Source organism: Pelobates fuscus, chromosome 1, assembly GCF_036172605.1.
Source record: "Pelobates fuscus isolate aPelFus1 chromosome 1, aPelFus1.pri, whole genome shotgun sequence".
Classification (NCBI taxonomy): domain Eukaryota; kingdom Metazoa; phylum Chordata; class Amphibia; order Anura; family Pelobatidae; genus Pelobates; species Pelobates fuscus.
Window position 1 is genome coordinate 205171884 of NC_086317.1, and position 17987 is coordinate 205189870.

A 17987-nucleotide genomic window follows, 5' to 3' on the forward strand; every position below is an offset into this window, starting at 1 on the left:
TAACAGGGATATGTCTCAGTTAGGCAGCATTACACACATGGACGTACGGTGTGGTGATGATGATGTTGTACCCGCTGCTGCTTCCTTTGCTGAGTTGTCAAATACAAGTGAAGCGGTTGATGATGACGATGCGTCCGTGGATGTCACATGGGTGCCGGCTAGAAGAGAAGAAGAACAGGGGGAAAGTTCAGATGGGGAGACAGAGAGGAGGAGGAGACAAGTTGGAAGCAGAGGGAGGTCGTCGCAAGGAGCTAGTGGCACAGTCAGACAGCATGCATCGGCACCCGGGGTCAGCCAGACAGCACGCCAATCAACGCATGCTGTTGCCACCACCAGAATGCCGTCATTGCAGAGCTCAGCAGTGTGGCATTTTTTTTGTGTGTCTGCCTCTGACAACAGCGATGCTATTTGCAACCTGTGCCAAAAGAAACTGAGTCGTAGGAAGTCCAACACCCACCTAGGTACAACTGCTTTGCGAAGGCACATGATCGCACATCACAAACGCCTATGGGATCAACACATGAGTACAAGCAGCACACAAACTCAAAGCCGCCATCCTCCTCCTGGTCCAGCATCTTCAGCCCTGTCCTCCTTGCCCCCTCTCAACCATCCGCCACTCCATCTCTCGCCTTGAGCAGTTCCTGCTAATCTGCCCACAGTCAGGTGTCTGTCAAGGACATGTTTGAGCGTAACAAGCCAATGTCACAAAGTCACCCCCTTGCCCGGCATCTGACAGCTGGCTTGTCTGAACTCTTAGCCCACCAGCTTTTACCATACAAGCTAGTGGAGTCTGAGGCGTTCCAAAAATTTGTAGCTATTGGGACACCGCAGTGGAAGGTACCCGGCCGAAATTTCTTTGCACAAAAGGCAATCCCCAACCTGTACTCGATTGTGCAAAAGGAAGTAATGGCATGTCTGGCACACAGTGTTGAGGCAAGGGTCCATCTGACCACTGATACCTGGTCTGCAAAGCATGGTCAGGGCAGGTATATCACCTACACTGCGCATTGGGTAAACCTGCTGACGCCTGCCAAGCATGGAATGCGTGGCTCTGCAGAGGAGTTGGTGACACCGCCACGACTTGCAGGCAGGCCTGCTGCCACCTCCTCTACTCCTCCTACTCCATCCTCTTCCATAACCTCCTCGGCTGAGTCCTCTTCTGCTGCTGCGTCTTGCTCCACATCAACGGCACCCCCCCAGCTCCCCAGGTATTATTCCACATCCCGGATACGGCAGTGTCACGCCGTCTTGGGGTTGATTTGCCTGAAAGCAGAGAGTCACACCGGACCAGCACTCCTGTCCGCCCTGAACACACAGGTGGATCAGTGGCTGACTCCGCACCAACTGGAGATCGGCAAAGTGGTTTGTGACAACGGAAGAAATTTGTTGGCGGCATTGAATTTGGGCAAGTTGACACATGTGCTGTGCATGGCACATGTGTGTAATCTGATCGTACAACGCTTTGTGCATAAGTACCCAGGCTTACAGGACGTCCTGAAGCAGGCCAGGAAGGTGTGTGGCCATTTCAGGCGTTCCTACACTGCCATGGCGCACTTTGCAGATATCCAGCGGCGAAACAACATGCCAGTGAGGCGCTTGATGTGCGACAGCCCGACACGTTGGAATTCAACACTCCTAATGTTTGACCGCCTGCTCCAACAAGTAAAAGCTGTTAACGAGTATTTGTATGACCGGGGTGCTAGGACAGCCTCTGCGGAGCTGGGAATTTTTTTGCCACGTTACTGGACGCTCATGCGCAATGCCTGTAGGCTCATGCGTCCTTTTGAGGAGGTGACAAACCTAGTCAGTCTCACCGAAGGCACCATAAGCGACATCATAACATTTGTTTTCTTCCTGGAGCATGCCCTGCGAAGAGTGCTGGATCAGGCCGTAGATGAGCGTAAAGAGGAAGAGGAAGAGTTGTGGTCACCATCACCACCAGAAACAGCCTTATCAGCATCGCTTGCTGGACCTGCGGCAACGCTGGAAGAGGATTGTGAGGAACAGTAGTCAGAGGAGGAATGTGGCTTTGAGGAGGAGGAGGAAGACCAACCACAACAGGCATCCCAGGGTGCTCGTTGTCACCTATCTGGTACCCGTGGTGTTGTACGTGGCTGGGGGGAAGAACATACCTTCAGTGTGATCACTGAGGACGAGGAAAGGGACATGAGTAGCTCGCCATCCAACCTTGTGCAAATGGGGTCTTTCATGCTGTCGTGCCTGTTGAGGGACCTTGTATAAAAAGGCTGAAGGAGAACGACCTGTACTGGGTGTCCACGCTACTAGACCCCCAGTATAAGCAGAAAGTGCCTGAAATGTTACCGAATTACCGCAAGTCGGAAAGGATGCAGCAGTTCCAAAATAAATTAAAAAGTATGCTTTACACAGCGTATAAGGGTGATGTCACAGCACAACGGGAATCTAACAGGGGAAGAGGTGAAAGTAATCCTCCTCCTCCCACGACCACGCCGGCAAGGACAGGACGCTTTACAGACGTGTTGTTGATGGAGGACATGCGGAGCTTTTTAAGTCCTATGCATCGCCACAGCCCTTCGGGGTCCACCCTCAGAGAACGACTCGACCGACAGGTAGCAGACTACCTCGCCTTAACTGCAGATATCGGAGCGATGAACCCCTTGACTACTGGGTGTGCAGGCTTGACCTGTGGCCTGAGCTATCCCAATTTGCGATAGAACTTCTGGCCTGCCCCGCTTCAAGTGTCCTGTCAGAAAGGACCTTCAGTGCAGCAGGAGGTATTGTCACTGAGAAGAGAAGTCGCCTAGGTCAAAAAAGTCTAGATTACCTTACCTTTATTAAGAACTGACAGTGGGCGATACATTCGACTAAAAAAGGCCTGATGAGGGGGACTACTTAACACACCACTCCTTTTTGGTGGCACATTAGATTACACGCGCAGTGCCCCAAATTTGAAGTAGGAGGACCGACCAAGCATCTTTTTCCATCTCCCGGTTCCTAAAATCGATGCCATATACACGTCCCCTGATAGGGTACGTAACAGGGATTAAACTGATAGCAATAGTACTACTTAACACACCTTATAATAACGCAGAGAGAGGCAACGCAGAGAGAGGAGTCTGAAGAAGAGGAGTCAGAGGAGGAAGGTGGCTTTGAGGAGGTGGAAGACCAAACACAGCAGGCGTCCCAAGGGGCTTGTTGTCACCTTTCGGGGACCCTTGGTGTTGTACGTGGCTGGGTGGAGGAATGACATCAGTGAGGACAAGGAACGGGACATGGCTAGCTTGGTATCCAACCTTGTGCAAATGGGGAGTTTGCGGTTGTGCAAATGGACTGTTTGCGGTTGTTTGCGGTGCGTTAAACGGGGAGTTTGGTCTGTCACTGTGAAGCGGGCGTAACCCTTACACTACCTGATCGATACAACATCATACCTGATGTTTTAAAGCACGTTATTCCAAACAATTTAGGAATGTTAGGTGATTTATGCCCTTTATGGATTAAAACCAGACTCTGCATCAACTCTGTAATTTTCCATGGGAGTTTTGCCATGGATCCCCCTCCGGCATGCCACAGTCCAGGTGTTAGTCCCCTTGAAACAACGTTTCCATTACTATTGTGGCCAGAAAGAGTCCCTGTGGGTTTTAAAATTCGCCTGCCTATTGAAGTCTATGGCGGTTCGCCCGGTCGCGAACATTTGCGGAAGTTCGCGTCCGCCGTTCGCGAACGGAAAATTTTATGTTCGCGACATCAGTAATCAGGATCCCTCAGGTAAGGTTTCCTCAGACGGAAATCTTATGGCACTTTCCATGTGTGAATGTATTGTACTGGGAAATATTAGTTTTGCCACTACAAAGTTCTTTCACTCAGTCGCACAATGCTGGCCATAGGAGCAAGGAGAGTTTAATCTTTCTTTTCTACTAAGAGCTGTAAATGAGGGGCACTTACTAACATTTCTGGTACAATTTTGTATGATTTTGGGATTGGGCACTTACCTGACATAACGCCAATTGAGATGTACATTGTGTTCACATTGCTTGCAAATGTGGTTACCAGCATGCCAATACTACAAAGCAATCCTCCAGCCATGACTACAAGGCGATGTCCAAACTGACTGGTCAGGATACTAGCAATGGGAGCTAAAATTAAACAGATGACACTTTTGTTCCTGTAATTAAGAGTGTTCCATAACAAATCTAAATACATTTAGGGGTTATTCACTCAACTGGGAATTGCACATTTTGAGGAAAATTATAGCCTTTTTTCATCTTGCAATTCCTTTGTCAATTTGACACCCTTCCTAGAATATAATTTTTCTAGAATATAAAACCTTTCATGAAGAGAGCCTGAAATTAATGCTGAGTATTTCTTTGGTGATTCCCTTATCACTGAATTGTGGATTGACTAATATAACCAGATAAACTTCCAGCCTATGAGCTGGTGTCTTTCTACGTGAGAGTGGGGCTAAAATGTCAAATAAATGTCTGCAGGTAACATGCAGTTCTTGTAGATCAAAGCATTTTCTATCCCTTCATATAAAGTCAGGTTACCTGACCTCCAAAGAACTATTCCTTTAAACCACTTACCTGTGACTGTGAAGACAAATGCACAGATAGAAAAGATCCATGATACTTTGTCGTTACTTTCATTAAAGTAGTCTTTTAGTTCATCAAAGAAAATTCCAAAAGTATTGATGATTCCGTATGTGAAGGCTTCCACAAAGAAAAAGGCCACGGCAATCACCCAGCCCCAGCCTCCATCAGGCACCTTTGTATAAACATTGGGGCGCATAAATTTCTTCATAGCAATCATGTTCGCCCTGAGGACACAAAGCCATAATACATCATACACATATTGGGGAAAAATAGTTACATTTACACAGTATTAGGAAATTATCTCTGAAGAAGCCACATTCTTTTGCTTTTCTAATCTCTATGGGCAGAAATAAGATGGCTGTAAAGCTAAATGGACACTCCAAGCACTGCAGATTATTTTAGTGGTCTGGGTGCTATAAGTCCATGGGTGTTGTCCACCAGTTTGCTGACAAACCATTTTGGAGCAGTTAAACATAAAACAGGAATCCCCTTGCAGCCACATTGATAATGTAGAATTTATACTTCTGCAGCATCAATGAGAACTTGTTTCCAGTTCTCTCAGTCTGACACTGCCATTCAAGGTCAGATAGATTGGCAATTTCTTATTCAGATTTCAGAAGTGTAATTTTCATATTATCAGAAGAGCATGTTTTTGTCACTATTACTCCAAAAAGGTGTGAGTGCAAATATGGAGATAATAAGAGATATAGAAAAAGGGACAGCGCTGACAACACCTGCTAGAAATAATAAAAGGGGGGATCCCTCTTCCCCGCTTATGGACAGTAAACAAAGAAAAAACAACAGAAGGGGTCACAGATTAATAATCCTTAAGGTACAGTGGAAAACAGCTTAAATAAGAAATATATGGTAATAAATACAGAAATGTCCAGATTTTAAAGTCCAGAGGTTGAGAAAGTCCCAAATTAGTATACCAATATAGATGTAAATATACAGTAGCCAGAGGTGGTATTCGGAGGTATGGGAAGGATTCTTCTACGGGAATGTCATTGCCTCCCATTATATTACTTCCAGTGACATCCCCATAGAAGAATTCTTCCCATACCTCCGGATACCACCTCTGGCTACTGTATATTGGAATCCACTGCAGTGGTTATGGTGCTTTGTGTCCCTTTAAACAGACAATTATTCTTAATACTTCATCATTTCTTCTCATTAAAGTATGTTTTTAATAGCAGATAATTGGTTCATATGTCAATGCCTAAAATTCTGAAAACACAGTAGTCAACCAACACAGATCTTCAATTTGAATTATATTAGTAAATGTAGTATAGTGAATGTTGATGTAAATATAATTATTTATTCAAAAGACTGTCCTTCTAGTCCTTTTCTGTCCACATGTTATTGTAAAGGCTTGTGGTTGATATGTATTTGGCAAATAGGTTTCTAAACAAGAATTAAATATCAAAGGAGGTTTAATACTAACCTGTAAATGTACAAATATTCTCACTTTTCTTGAATTTCTTGAATTAAAGTCAATATTAACCTATAAGTGATGGGTGACCACTGCACTGAAGGCGTGTGACCTATACACTGTGCAAACAATGTGCAAAGCAAGGAGGAAATAAGGCTGTCTGCCCGTGACATCACAATGTTTATGAGGTATGCAGGTAAGGCTGTCATAGATATATTTGATATGTTAACTTTTATTTATTTTTTTATTAAAAATGTGCTTGAACTCACTTTTTTCTTTTTCTTTTTTTTAAATCTCTTTTATATCTGGTCATTGCAACCTGGATGTGTCTTATGGTTATTTTTTTACTTATTCTTATTTTTTATTTTGTCTCTTTCTGGTTTGAATATATTTTTTAGTGTAGTCCTGTTATTTCATATTTCCTCCATAGCGTTAAGCTCAGACACTCTTGGGTCGGTTAATACCTATCTCTCATTCCATGCTTTACCTTTGGTAGAGTTGCTGCCTTGCATCTTGCTGAAGATCTTCATAAATCATGACAACCTTCTAGCAGGTTCTTAAGTCTTTCTCCAGTCCTACTTGCTGTAATGAGTTTCTGTTTTTTTTTTCAAGTTTTATGGCTTTATTTATGTCGTACTTATTGCCAAAATGGTAAAATATCTCCATAGTGCATAACCGCCACTTCTAGGAAAGCCTTTAAGTACAAAGCATGCTTACTTATACTGTACTTCTGCGTTCACATTGACTTGGCTTCTGTATGAGGCCTCGTGCATCTATTGAGAAATGCTGTGCAGGTGCATGGGTAAATTCTAAGTTACATGGACCTGGACTGCCAGGTATTCCATGTGAATTAAAAAGTGTGAGATTTTAACACATTAGCACCTACAAAGGATATAGGGTACTTGAACCAAGTACCATATGTGGTAGAGCCGGGGGCGGACTGATCAAGGGCCCGCCCTCCTGGTCCTGGTCCAAGGTTTTCTGGTTCCCTGCTATTCTTCTACCCCTTCTTTCTGGTGCTTTTACACATATATTATGTGTAGGCTGCCCAGCACACAGAATGCATGTGTGAGCCACAAATCCCTGACTCCCACATCCCCGAGTGCCCCCCAAAATGGCCAGATTTACTTTTAAGGGGTTAATCCAACCAAAACCAGTGTTTTAATAAACACTGTTTTTAGATGGAGTAACCCTTGCTGGCGTGCCTCCCCAGCAATTAAAATAAAGCAAATGTAATTACACACTTCCACTAATTTTGCTTTGGACATCACAAGCAGCATCCCCCACATGTACAACCTTAAAACTAGCCACATGTGTTTGGAGTCTACTTGTGGGGTTGCGTGCGTGGGGGATGTGGTTAGTGATGTGTTCCTGTATGTCAAAGTGTTGTGTTAGATTAATCCTTTCTCTTGTTTTACCTATTGTACAGCGCTGCAGAATATGTTGGCGCTTTATAAGAGATTGTAAAAGTTGTGTGTGTGAAGGCTGTGTGCAGTATTGCAATGGTGGGTATGCTGTTTGTGATGTGTATGTGAAGGGAGGCTGCATGTCATTTTGTATGTGTGGGGATGCTGCTTGTGGTGTGTCTATACAGTGAGGCTCCTTGTGGGTTTTTGCGTGTGTGAATGGGGCTATTTGCAGTGCATTATGTGAGTAGAGAGGGCTGGCTGTGTTGCAGTGTGTGTGGGATAGAATCTGTAGTAGGCATCTGGTGGTTACTGGGGTTGTAGTGTGTGCGTGTTTGGATAATAGAGGTTCTACTGTGTATAAATTGGATAGTGGCTGTAGTGTGTGTGTGTAGGGGGATAAATGCTGAAATAGGTGCAGGGAGGCACAGAGGCTGTGGTGGGCACTGTGAGGCGCGGGGACTGAGGTGGGCGCAGGGAGGCACGGGGACTGAAGTGGGGGTGTGGTGGAATCTCGGTAAAAATAAATTTAGTAGGCCGAGATTACCACGTGGCATGTGTACGTGCATATGCTGACGTATCGATCAGTTGGTTGCACGAGGCAAGATACGATCAGTAGTGTACGGAGCATGTGCAAGAATACAGGATGTAGTATTCCCCTCCTCCATTGTGCTGGACAGGCCATGCGGTCAAGCAGGAAGTTAATTCTTATTTGTATTGATTGGTCAAGAGAATGTGCGGGTGGAGCTTAATATGGGAGGAGTTATGTGCCTATATAAGGAGCCTGCACTATTGTCCGGGGCTCAGAACTTGCTGTATTTTGGTGACATTAGTCCCTCTGAGTCCCGGTCGGTGAATCGAATAAAGAATCTCTTCCTTCCTGAAGAAACCTGTGTCCATCTCTCTGTGCTTGGCTTCTCCGGTATCATTTGGTGCATTGGCCGGGAAGCTCATCGTTCAACGGTAGCTGAGAGGCAGAGGCGTGAGACGGTCTATCTTTGCCCACATTCTCTACGGCTGCACCCCTGAACTTCTGCGTGGACCTCCCTTCGTCTCGGCGCCACTGGTCTGTTGTCCAGGAGATCATCAGCCTCTACGTAAGAAGTGCTGGGGTGTCCCCGTCGATGAGTGTGAACTCAGGTTCAGGAACGAGGAGGTAAGACAACTGCTGTTTTAGACGGCAGACCCACTAGGGGTATACCGATTGTGCGGTAGGCCCATAAGGGGTTATTTGTGTATGGAATCTGCCCCCTCTGTCGGAGGGAAGGAGCGAAGGCGCACCGCTCAATCGAACGCTCTTTAGTCAGACCGTTTGATTTGGTTAGTCAGGCGGGGTTCTGGTGTAAATAGCCCTAGCCGGACACCGGTGTCTTGTCTAGACTAGCGTTCTAGGGTGTATATTACGTTCGCTAGGTCGGAGGGACCGGGAGACTAAGCGGCGCCTGTGTAAATTCGGTTCGCTAGCTCTCAACCTATCTTGGCTAAGTGGGAAGGCGTGTAAATTTGGAACCCACTAGATTTTTTATAGTAATCGACTAAGAGGCGCCTGTGTAAATTCTGTCCTCTAGCTCGCTATATGTGGTGCTTGGGCAGTGTGGCTAACCAAAACGGGTGTACATAGTTTTAGGTAGTCCATTCAAGGTACTGGCCAATAGTTTAGTTGGGAATTGTAAATGTGTTAAAGATTGTTTAGTAAAGTGTATATCTTGTTAGATAGCGCGAGCTCAGCCGTCTAGCGAGAGTGTTAATAGTGTGTTGCTGTATCATAGTGCACGGTACCATAACCCTGTATATTTACTGACACTGTATATAAGTACTAATCACTGTCGTCCATTGCATGTTTAACACCATAACCACTAATAATTGTATTGTGACCTTAAATTGTGCTTTGACCTATGCTAACCGTACTGTAACCGCTATTTGTAAAAGACGATGTTACTGGGGTGTGTTATAGACGGGTAATTCATATATAGAGAATTATAGCGTGGGTGACTGTATAGTTTCGCCAAAGGGCATAATATTGATTATCTAGTGACTGGTGTAACAGCTGTGTGTGTACGGGAATTCCCTGAGTGTTTATTGTGTTATTGTGTAAGTTTCACTTGGTAACCGTACCACGTGGTGCTGTTGCCAGAGGAAACGGGTGTGACTGTTGAAAAGTACGTGTGCATAGTATTCGTTGTCAACGACGTTCCATTGATAAGTATGGGCGCGTCGGAGTCAACGATTCCGGATCCCTTAGGTTGCATGGTAAAGAATTTTAAAAAGGGATTCAAAACATGTGATTTTGGGGTTAAAATGTCTCCTGTACGTTTGGTCACTTTGTGTACTAGGGAGTGGCCTACTTTGGTTGCGGCATGGCCGCCACGTGGCAGTTTGGATCCAACTCTGGTACAGCGCGTACACGTGGCTGTATCGGGTAGGCCTGAACTTTACGGGCAGTTTCCTTATATTGATTGTTGGAGACAGGCCGTAAATGACTCGCCAAAATGGATTCAGACATGCCACGAGGAGCAATGTCGCCTCATGGTGGCTAGGACTTGTTTGTCCACTAGGACTGGTGTTAGGCCCATTTTGGACACGCCCCCTGAGTCCGAGATCCCTTTGCCGCCCCCTTACTTTCCTTTAAGAGGAAGTGACGCGAATGCAGGAAGTCCTGCACCCCTTCCCCCATTGCCCCCATCCACTTCCGCTTCCTCCTCCAGTACAGAATCCACCCCCTCTCGTACTAAATCTCCCCTTCCGGAACCAGAACCAACCCCCATTAGATCTGAATATCCTGATTTGGCGCCACTTCAGACTTCCGGTCAAGCTTCTTCTAGCTCGGCTCGAAGTGTTCTATTTACTAACTTTTCCCAAAACCAAGCTCCCACATCCTCATGCTTTATTACCCCCCGACCGGAACCTCTAACTGATGCCCCTCCACGTAGCCCCATACTAACCCGACAACTGACCGGTACCCAACAATTAAAACATTATCAGATGCCTCTTCGTCTGAATCCCGGGTCAGCCTATATCGATGCCGCAGGTCAAATGGCACATGCTGACCCAGTCTTCGTATATGTCCCGTTCACGACTACCGATCTCTTGAATTGGAAGACCCACAATTCCTCGTACACTGAGAAACCACAAGCTATGACCGATCTGTTCACCTCGATAGTTCAGACACATAACCCGACATGGGCTGATTGCCAGCAGTTATTAATGACTTTGTTCAATAATGAGGAAAGGACAAGGATTAATCAAGCGGCCATTAAAGCGCTAGAGGATAGAGCCCGTGCTTTGAATCAAGCCAATCCAGCAGCATGGGCCGCAACACATTATCCTAACACCGACCCCGACTGGAATGTAAATGGTGCAGATATGGTTCAACTCAGAGCCTATAGAGACGCTATAATTGCTGACATGAAAGCCGGAGGGAAGAAAGCCATTAATATGTCGAAGACAGTTGAGGTGATTCAGAAAAGTGATTGAAATCAATGTGTTTTTAGATGTTCAACAATCCTATCTTTTAACATGGTTTCCATCACTTTCCCCACTACTGAAGTAAGGCTTACTGGCCTATAGTTGCCCGACTCCTCCCTATTGCCTTTCTTGTGAATGGGCACAACATTCGCTAACTTCCAATCTTCTGGGACTACTCCTGTTAACAATGATTGGTTAAATAGATCTGTTAATGGTTTTGCTAGTACACCACTAAGCTCTTTTAATAGCTTTGGGTGTATTCCATCAGGTCCCATTGACTTATTTGTCTTTACTTTTGACAGTTGAAATAGAACCTCTTCCTCTGGAAACTCACGTGTATGACTCATTTATCCTTTTTCTTAACTGAGGTCCCTTTCCTTCATTTTCATCTGTAAATACCGAACAAAAATATTCATTGAGGCAGTCAGCTAGACCTTTATCCTCATCTACATACCTTCCTTCTTTTGTTTTTAATCTAACTAATCCTTGTTTTACTTTTCTTTTCTCATTTATGTATCTAAAAAAAGTTTTGTCCCCCTTTTTTACTGACTGTGCTATTTTCTCTTCTGTGTGTGATTTGGAAGCTCTTATAACTTGCTTAGCCTCTTTCTGCCTAATCTTACAGGTCATTCTGTCTTCCTCACTCTGGTTTTTTTTATAATTACTAAATGCTAACTTTTAGTTTTTTACTATTTTGGCCACATTTGCAGAGTACCACAGTGGTTTCTTGAATGTTTTGCTTTTACTGACAAGCCTAATGCAATTTTCTGTTGCCTTCCGTAGTGCAACTTTTAAATAATCCCATTTCTCTTGGACTCCATTTAAATTGCTCCAGTCTGATAATGACTCCTTTACACATATTCTAATTTTAGAAAAGTCTGTTTGTTTTTGTGTGGTGTGACTCAGTCACTGTTCTTATATTAAACCACACTGACTGATGATCACTGGATCCTAAACTTTCACCTACAGTAATATCTGATACCAAATCTCCATTTGTTAACACTAAATCTAGTATGGCCTCTTTACGAGTTGGCTCCTCAACGACTTGTTTTAGAAACAATCCCAGTAGGGAGTTTAGAATATGTGTGCTCCTGGCACAAGTAGCTCTTTTTGTTTTCCAATTCACATCAGGAAGATTAAAGTCACCCATGATGATAACTTCCCCCTTCATTGTCATTTTAGCTTTTTTCTCAACTAGTAGATTATCTAACTCTTCAATTTGTCCTGGGGGCCTATAAATCACACCTACACGAGTTACTGTGTGATTACCAAATTCTAACGTAACCCAAACGGACTCTATGTTTGCCTCACTAACCTTTATTAGGCTAGATTTTATGCTATCCTTCACATACAGGGCCACCCCTCCCCCTTTCTTGCCTTCCCTGTCTTTTCTATATAAAGAGTACCCTGGTATTGCTATGTCCCAGTCATTTTTCTCATTATACCATGTCTCAGTAACAGCGACTAAATCTACACTATCAGTTGCCATTATTGCCACAAGTTACATAGTTACATAGTTACATAGTTACATAGCTGAAAAGAGACTTGCGTCCATCAAGTTCAGCCTTCCTCACATATGCTTTTGCTGTTGATCCAAAAGAAGGCAAAAAACCCAGTCTGAAGCGCTTCCAATTTTGCAACAAACTAGGAAAAAATTCCTTCTTGACCCCAAAATAGCAGTCAGATGTCTCCTTGGATCAAGCAGCTATTATCCCACTAATAAGAAATTGTATCCCTGTATGTTATGTTTTTGCAAGTATTTATCCAATTGCAATTTAAACATCTGTATAGACTCTGACAAAACCACCTCTTCCGGCAATGAATTCCATATCCTTATAGCTCTTTCTGTAAAAAAACCTTTTCTTTGCCTTAGATGAAATCTCCTTTCTTCAAGCCTAAATGTGTGACCTCGTGTCCTATGTATAGCCCTGTTTATGAATAGATTTCCAGATAATGGTTTGTACTGGCCCCGAATATATTTGTATAATGTTATCATATCCCCTCTAAGGCGCAGTTTTTCCAAACTGAAGAGATTTAAATTTTTTAACCTTTCTTCATAACTAAAATGCTCCATTCCTTTTATCAATTTTGTAGCTCGCCTCTGCACTTTTTCTAGTGCCATGATATCCTTCTTTAGAACAGGTGCCCAAAATTGCACAGCATATTCAAGGTGTGGTCTTACCAGCGATTTATAAAGAGGCAAAATTATATTTTCATCTCGAGAATTTATGCCCCTATTTATACATGACAAAACCTTACTGGCCTTAGCAACGGCAGATTGACATTGCATATTGCTACCTAATTTGTTGTCTATAACAATTCCCAAATCCTTCTCGTGTGTGGTTATCCCTAGTTCACTACCATTTAGGGTGTAAATTGCTTGTGCATTCTTAACCCCGAAGTGCATAACTTTGCATTTTTCTACGTTAAATTTCATCTGCCATTTTAGTGCCCAGTCCCCCAATCTATCCAAATCCCTCTGCAGCAAGGCAATATCCTGCTCACATTTTATTACTTTACAAAGTTTTGTGTCATCTGCAAACACTGATACATGGCTTTCAATGCCCATTTCAAGATCATTTATAAATATGTTAAATAGAAGCGGTCCCAAAACAGAACCCTGAGGGACACCACTTACCACTTTTGTCCAGCTTGAAAATTTACCATTTATGACAACTCGCTGTACTCTATCCTTAAGCCACTGTTCTACCCAAGAACAAGAATATTCATCTACACCAATTTCTTTTAGTTTGAAGACTAACCTATTGTGAGGAAGTTCATGGATCTTATTCCCTAAACTGCGAGCATTTGTAGACATGACTCTAAGCTTATCATTTTTTAACACACTTGCTACAGGCACCTTCTGTCCTTGTTTTGGGGGACAATTGGATTGATGTTTTATCACCCTTTTGCCCCCCACCCCCCCTCCTAGTTTAAATACATCCTAGCAAAACCTCTGAACTGCTCACTGAGAACATTTGTTCCCTTTTGAGAAAGATGCAAACCATCTTTTTTGTACAGTTTATTTCCATTCCAAACAGAGCTACCATGAGAAATAAAGCCAAATCCTTGCTCCCGACACCATTCACCAAGCCACAAGTTAAAGTCCCTAATACGCATCCGTCTGTCATTCTGAGTGTTATGCACAGGCAGAACTTCAGAGAATGACAGTGTGGAAGCCAGCTTCCGTATATCATTGGCAAAAACACTAAAAACTTCCTTAACCTCTGAAACCTCATTGCAAGCCAAGTAATTTGTCCCTAAATGGACAAGTACATCCAATTCCCCTTCCTGCTTTGCTTGCTTAACAATATTACAGATACGTCTCCTAACTCTGTGAGCAGTAGCTCCGGGAAGACACCTCACAAGACCACCATTGTCCATCTCCACACCTCTTATGATGGCATCCCCCAACAACAACTGCTTTCTATTAGGCCTCACCATAGTCTTCAAGCCTCTCTGCACAACACCACTAGCCTCAGTGCCTCTCTGCACAACACCACTAGCCTCAGTGCCTCTCTGCACAACACCACTAGCCTCAGTGCCTCTCTGCACAACACCACTAGCCTCAGTGCCTCTCTGCACAACACCACTGGCCTCTGTGCCTCTCTGCACAACACCAGTAGCCTCAGTGCCTCTCTGCACAACACCACTAGCCTCAGTGCCTCTCTGCACAACACCACTAGCCTCAGTGCCTTTCTGCACAACACCACTAGCCTCAGTGCCTCTCTCCACAACACCACTACCCTCAGTGCAGAAAATGAGTTATGTAGAGCAACAGACTGTGCAATATGCCTTTTATCCACAACTCTAAGTCTACCAGATCCTACAGTAATCCATCTGCCATTCCTAGTATGTCTCTGTGGCAGTGGCTTTGCAGCAGTTCCAGCCTGAGTTTGTTTACCAGATAATTTACAAATCTCAGACTTCAAAAATACAATCTCCTGCCGCAAGATAGAGAACTGTCTACAGATTAGACAACAACCAAACCTCCAAAAAGTGGAACGTGAAACAAATGCATAGCAACTATTACACTGAACTAAGTCTGCCATTCCAATGAGGTAAAAAATTTAAATCAAACGAATCTTAACTTTTTATTTATCCTCCTGAATACCTCAGATTACCTCCAGTTTATCTCCAGAATATCTCCAACCCCACACACTTAGAAGCAACACTCTCCAGAATATCTCCAACCACACACACTTAGAAGCAACACTCTCCAGAATATCTCCAACCACACACACACAGAAGCAACACTCTCCAGAATATCTCCAACCACACACACTTAGAAGCAACACTTAGATGAAGCAACCAAGCTATATTAGCCAAGCTAATGACAACAACCCTTATATACTCCTAAAATCACCACCCACTAGGAATGTTTAACACCTGGGTAGGCCTCTGCTTATTTGCAAACAATAGCTAATTTAAACAGCAATCAATAGCAAGTAGCTAACTAATCAAATCAGATGCCTTATAATTACCAACAGGAAATCAAACCTTGTGCAATCAGTAACCTTTTCCTACGAATCTTACCTGTAACAGTAAAAAAGAAAACTCTTAGCACAAATCTTAGACAGTTGAAGCTTATGTAAAACTCTCCAGAATATCTCCAACCACACACACTTAGAAGCAACACTTAGATGAAGCAACCAAGCTATATTGACAAACATAACACTCACAAAACATTCTCTGATACTAATTGTGCCTGTCAAGTTATTTTCTAAAGTGAGAATTGTTGAGATTTCAAAATGAATTTTACATTTTAGGACAAAATAGCTTATTTGGAAACTTCCAATGTGGCTATTTTCCTCTAAAATTTCAAAGTCACTTTGAATTCGCCTTGGATTAGACACAATTCAAATTTTGGTAAATAACCCTGTTTGTGTTCTGAGAGTAAGAAGACTGTAAACTGTAGCCATAATGAGGTCAGCTCTTTCTAAAGGATATGCAAATTCTGATAACTAATTAGATGTGGTTAGTAGGGATGTGCATGGGCATAACATGACCCCAACCGTACCCCTACTAGGGTTAGGGGTAGTGGTAGGGTTAGAGCTAGATTCCTGTCATCATTCCCTTAATTTTCCTTGATTGGTGCGGCCACTTAAACAAAAGAATAAACTTACCTAAGATGCTGCGGATCACGGGCAGATGCGCTGGTCCCTTCCCCAGCAAGCGTGGCGTTCCTATGGATGCGGGCCGCTGTAAACGCAATAAAAGATATTGCCCTGCCTCCAGCAGGGTTAGAGATCATGCAGCCGTGTGTGTGCGGCCACACAAAGAGCACACACGCACGTTCTGGAGTCAGGTAACCCCTGTCCACCAATGAATGATAGGGAAGGGCTATAAAAAAACACTTCTTTATTTCTTCTTTGCCCTGTCGTGGCTTCCACTTCTTTGGTTATCCGAGAGCACATTTGGAATTTTTATTCCTGTTTTTTGATCTTGGCTTATTCTGACTATTCGCAGGGACGTCTATAATATGATTAGGACCCTGGGCAATGCATTTTCTTGAGCCCTCTGGGCCCTGCTCCTCCCATCCCTCACCCCTGATTATGCCCAATGCGCAATCACACTGCCAGACATACTGGCACATACAGACACAGACAGACATTAAAACATTCACAGATACATACTGACACACAAATATATACTGGCAGACATACTGACACACACACAGACACACAAATATATACTGGGGACATACTGACACACACACAGACATACATACACACACAGACACATACACTGACAGATATACTGACACACACACAAACACATACACTGACAGATATACTGACACACACAGACACATACACTGACAGACGTATTGACACACACACAGGCATACTGACATACACACAGACACACTGACACACACACAGGCATACTGACATACACATAGACAGACATACTGGCACATACACACAGACAGACATTAAAACATTCACAGATACATACTGACACACACATACACTGACACACAAATATATACTGGCAGACATACTGACACACACACAGACATACATACATCCACACACAGGCACATACACTGACAGATATACTGACACACACACAAACACATACACTGACAGATATACCGACACACACAGACACATACACTGACAGACGTATTGACACACACACACACAGGCATACTGACATACACACAGACACACTGACACACACACAGGCATACACATAGTATGTATCTGTGAATGTTTTAATGTCTGTCTGTGTGTATGTGCCAGTACGTCTGTCGGACACACACATACACTGACACACAAATATATACTGGCAGACATACTGACACACACACAGACATACATACATACATACACAGGCACATACACTGACAGATATACTGACACACACAGACACATACACTGACAGACGTATTGACACACACAAGCATGCTGACACACACACACAGGCATACTGACATACACATAGACAGACGTACTGACACACACAGGCCTACTGACATACACACACACATACATACACAGACAGGCCTACTGACATACACACGCACATACATACACAGACAGGCCTACTGACACACACATACTGGCACACACAGACATACTTACACACAAGCATACATTCAGCCACCCTCCGGGTTCTTACCTTTTTCTGGTCCAGTGGCAGCCTGAGGCAGATGGGAGTTCTCCTCTGGAACTCCCCTCTTCCTGCCATTCTCCTCCCGCGTGGCTGTGATCTTCGTCGGGAGGAAGTCCAGCCGGTACAGGAAGGGGCCCGGTCGCGGTGTTTAAGCGTCACAGCGCCAGACCGGGCCCCTGCTCACACATGCTCCCCGGGTGGCCCTTAGTGCATGAGCCACCCGGGGGGCCTCCTTAGTGTGCAGGCCGGTGAGGCTCTGTGCAGCCACACCGCCCGGTCCATGGGGCAGCGCAAATCGCGGGGCCCACGGGGCAGCTGCTATGGGGCTCCCCAGGAGCAACTGGGCCCGGGGCAGCTGCCCCGTTTGCCCCGCGTTAAAGACGGCCCTGACTATTCGTATTTCTGGTATCCCTGACCCTTAGGCTTTATCTTCTCGTTTATACTCCTGTCTGTGTTCGGCTTGTTTCTGACTACTCTTTCTATGATAAATCG

General features: G+C 44.2%; 1 protein-coding gene and 1 long non-coding RNA gene across 2 annotated transcripts in view; both read right to left on the minus strand.

The window, feature by feature from the left end:
- Positions 1–4785, minus strand: part of LOC134600740 (monocarboxylate transporter 7-like) — a 39183-nt gene extending 34398 nt beyond the window's left edge. Inside the window, exons 1-2 of the mRNA XM_063445127.1 lie at positions 4560–4785; positions 3969–4112 (exon numbers count right to left, since the gene is read on the minus strand). Coding sequence (XP_063301197.1) covers positions 3969–4112; positions 4560–4785 — 370 coding nt within the window. The remainder of the gene's footprint in view (positions 1–3968; positions 4113–4559) is intronic.
- LOC134591252 (uncharacterized) overlaps positions 1–17987 on the minus strand; it is a 180735-nt gene that overhangs the window by 51491 nt on the left and 111257 nt on the right. The window lies entirely within an intron of this gene.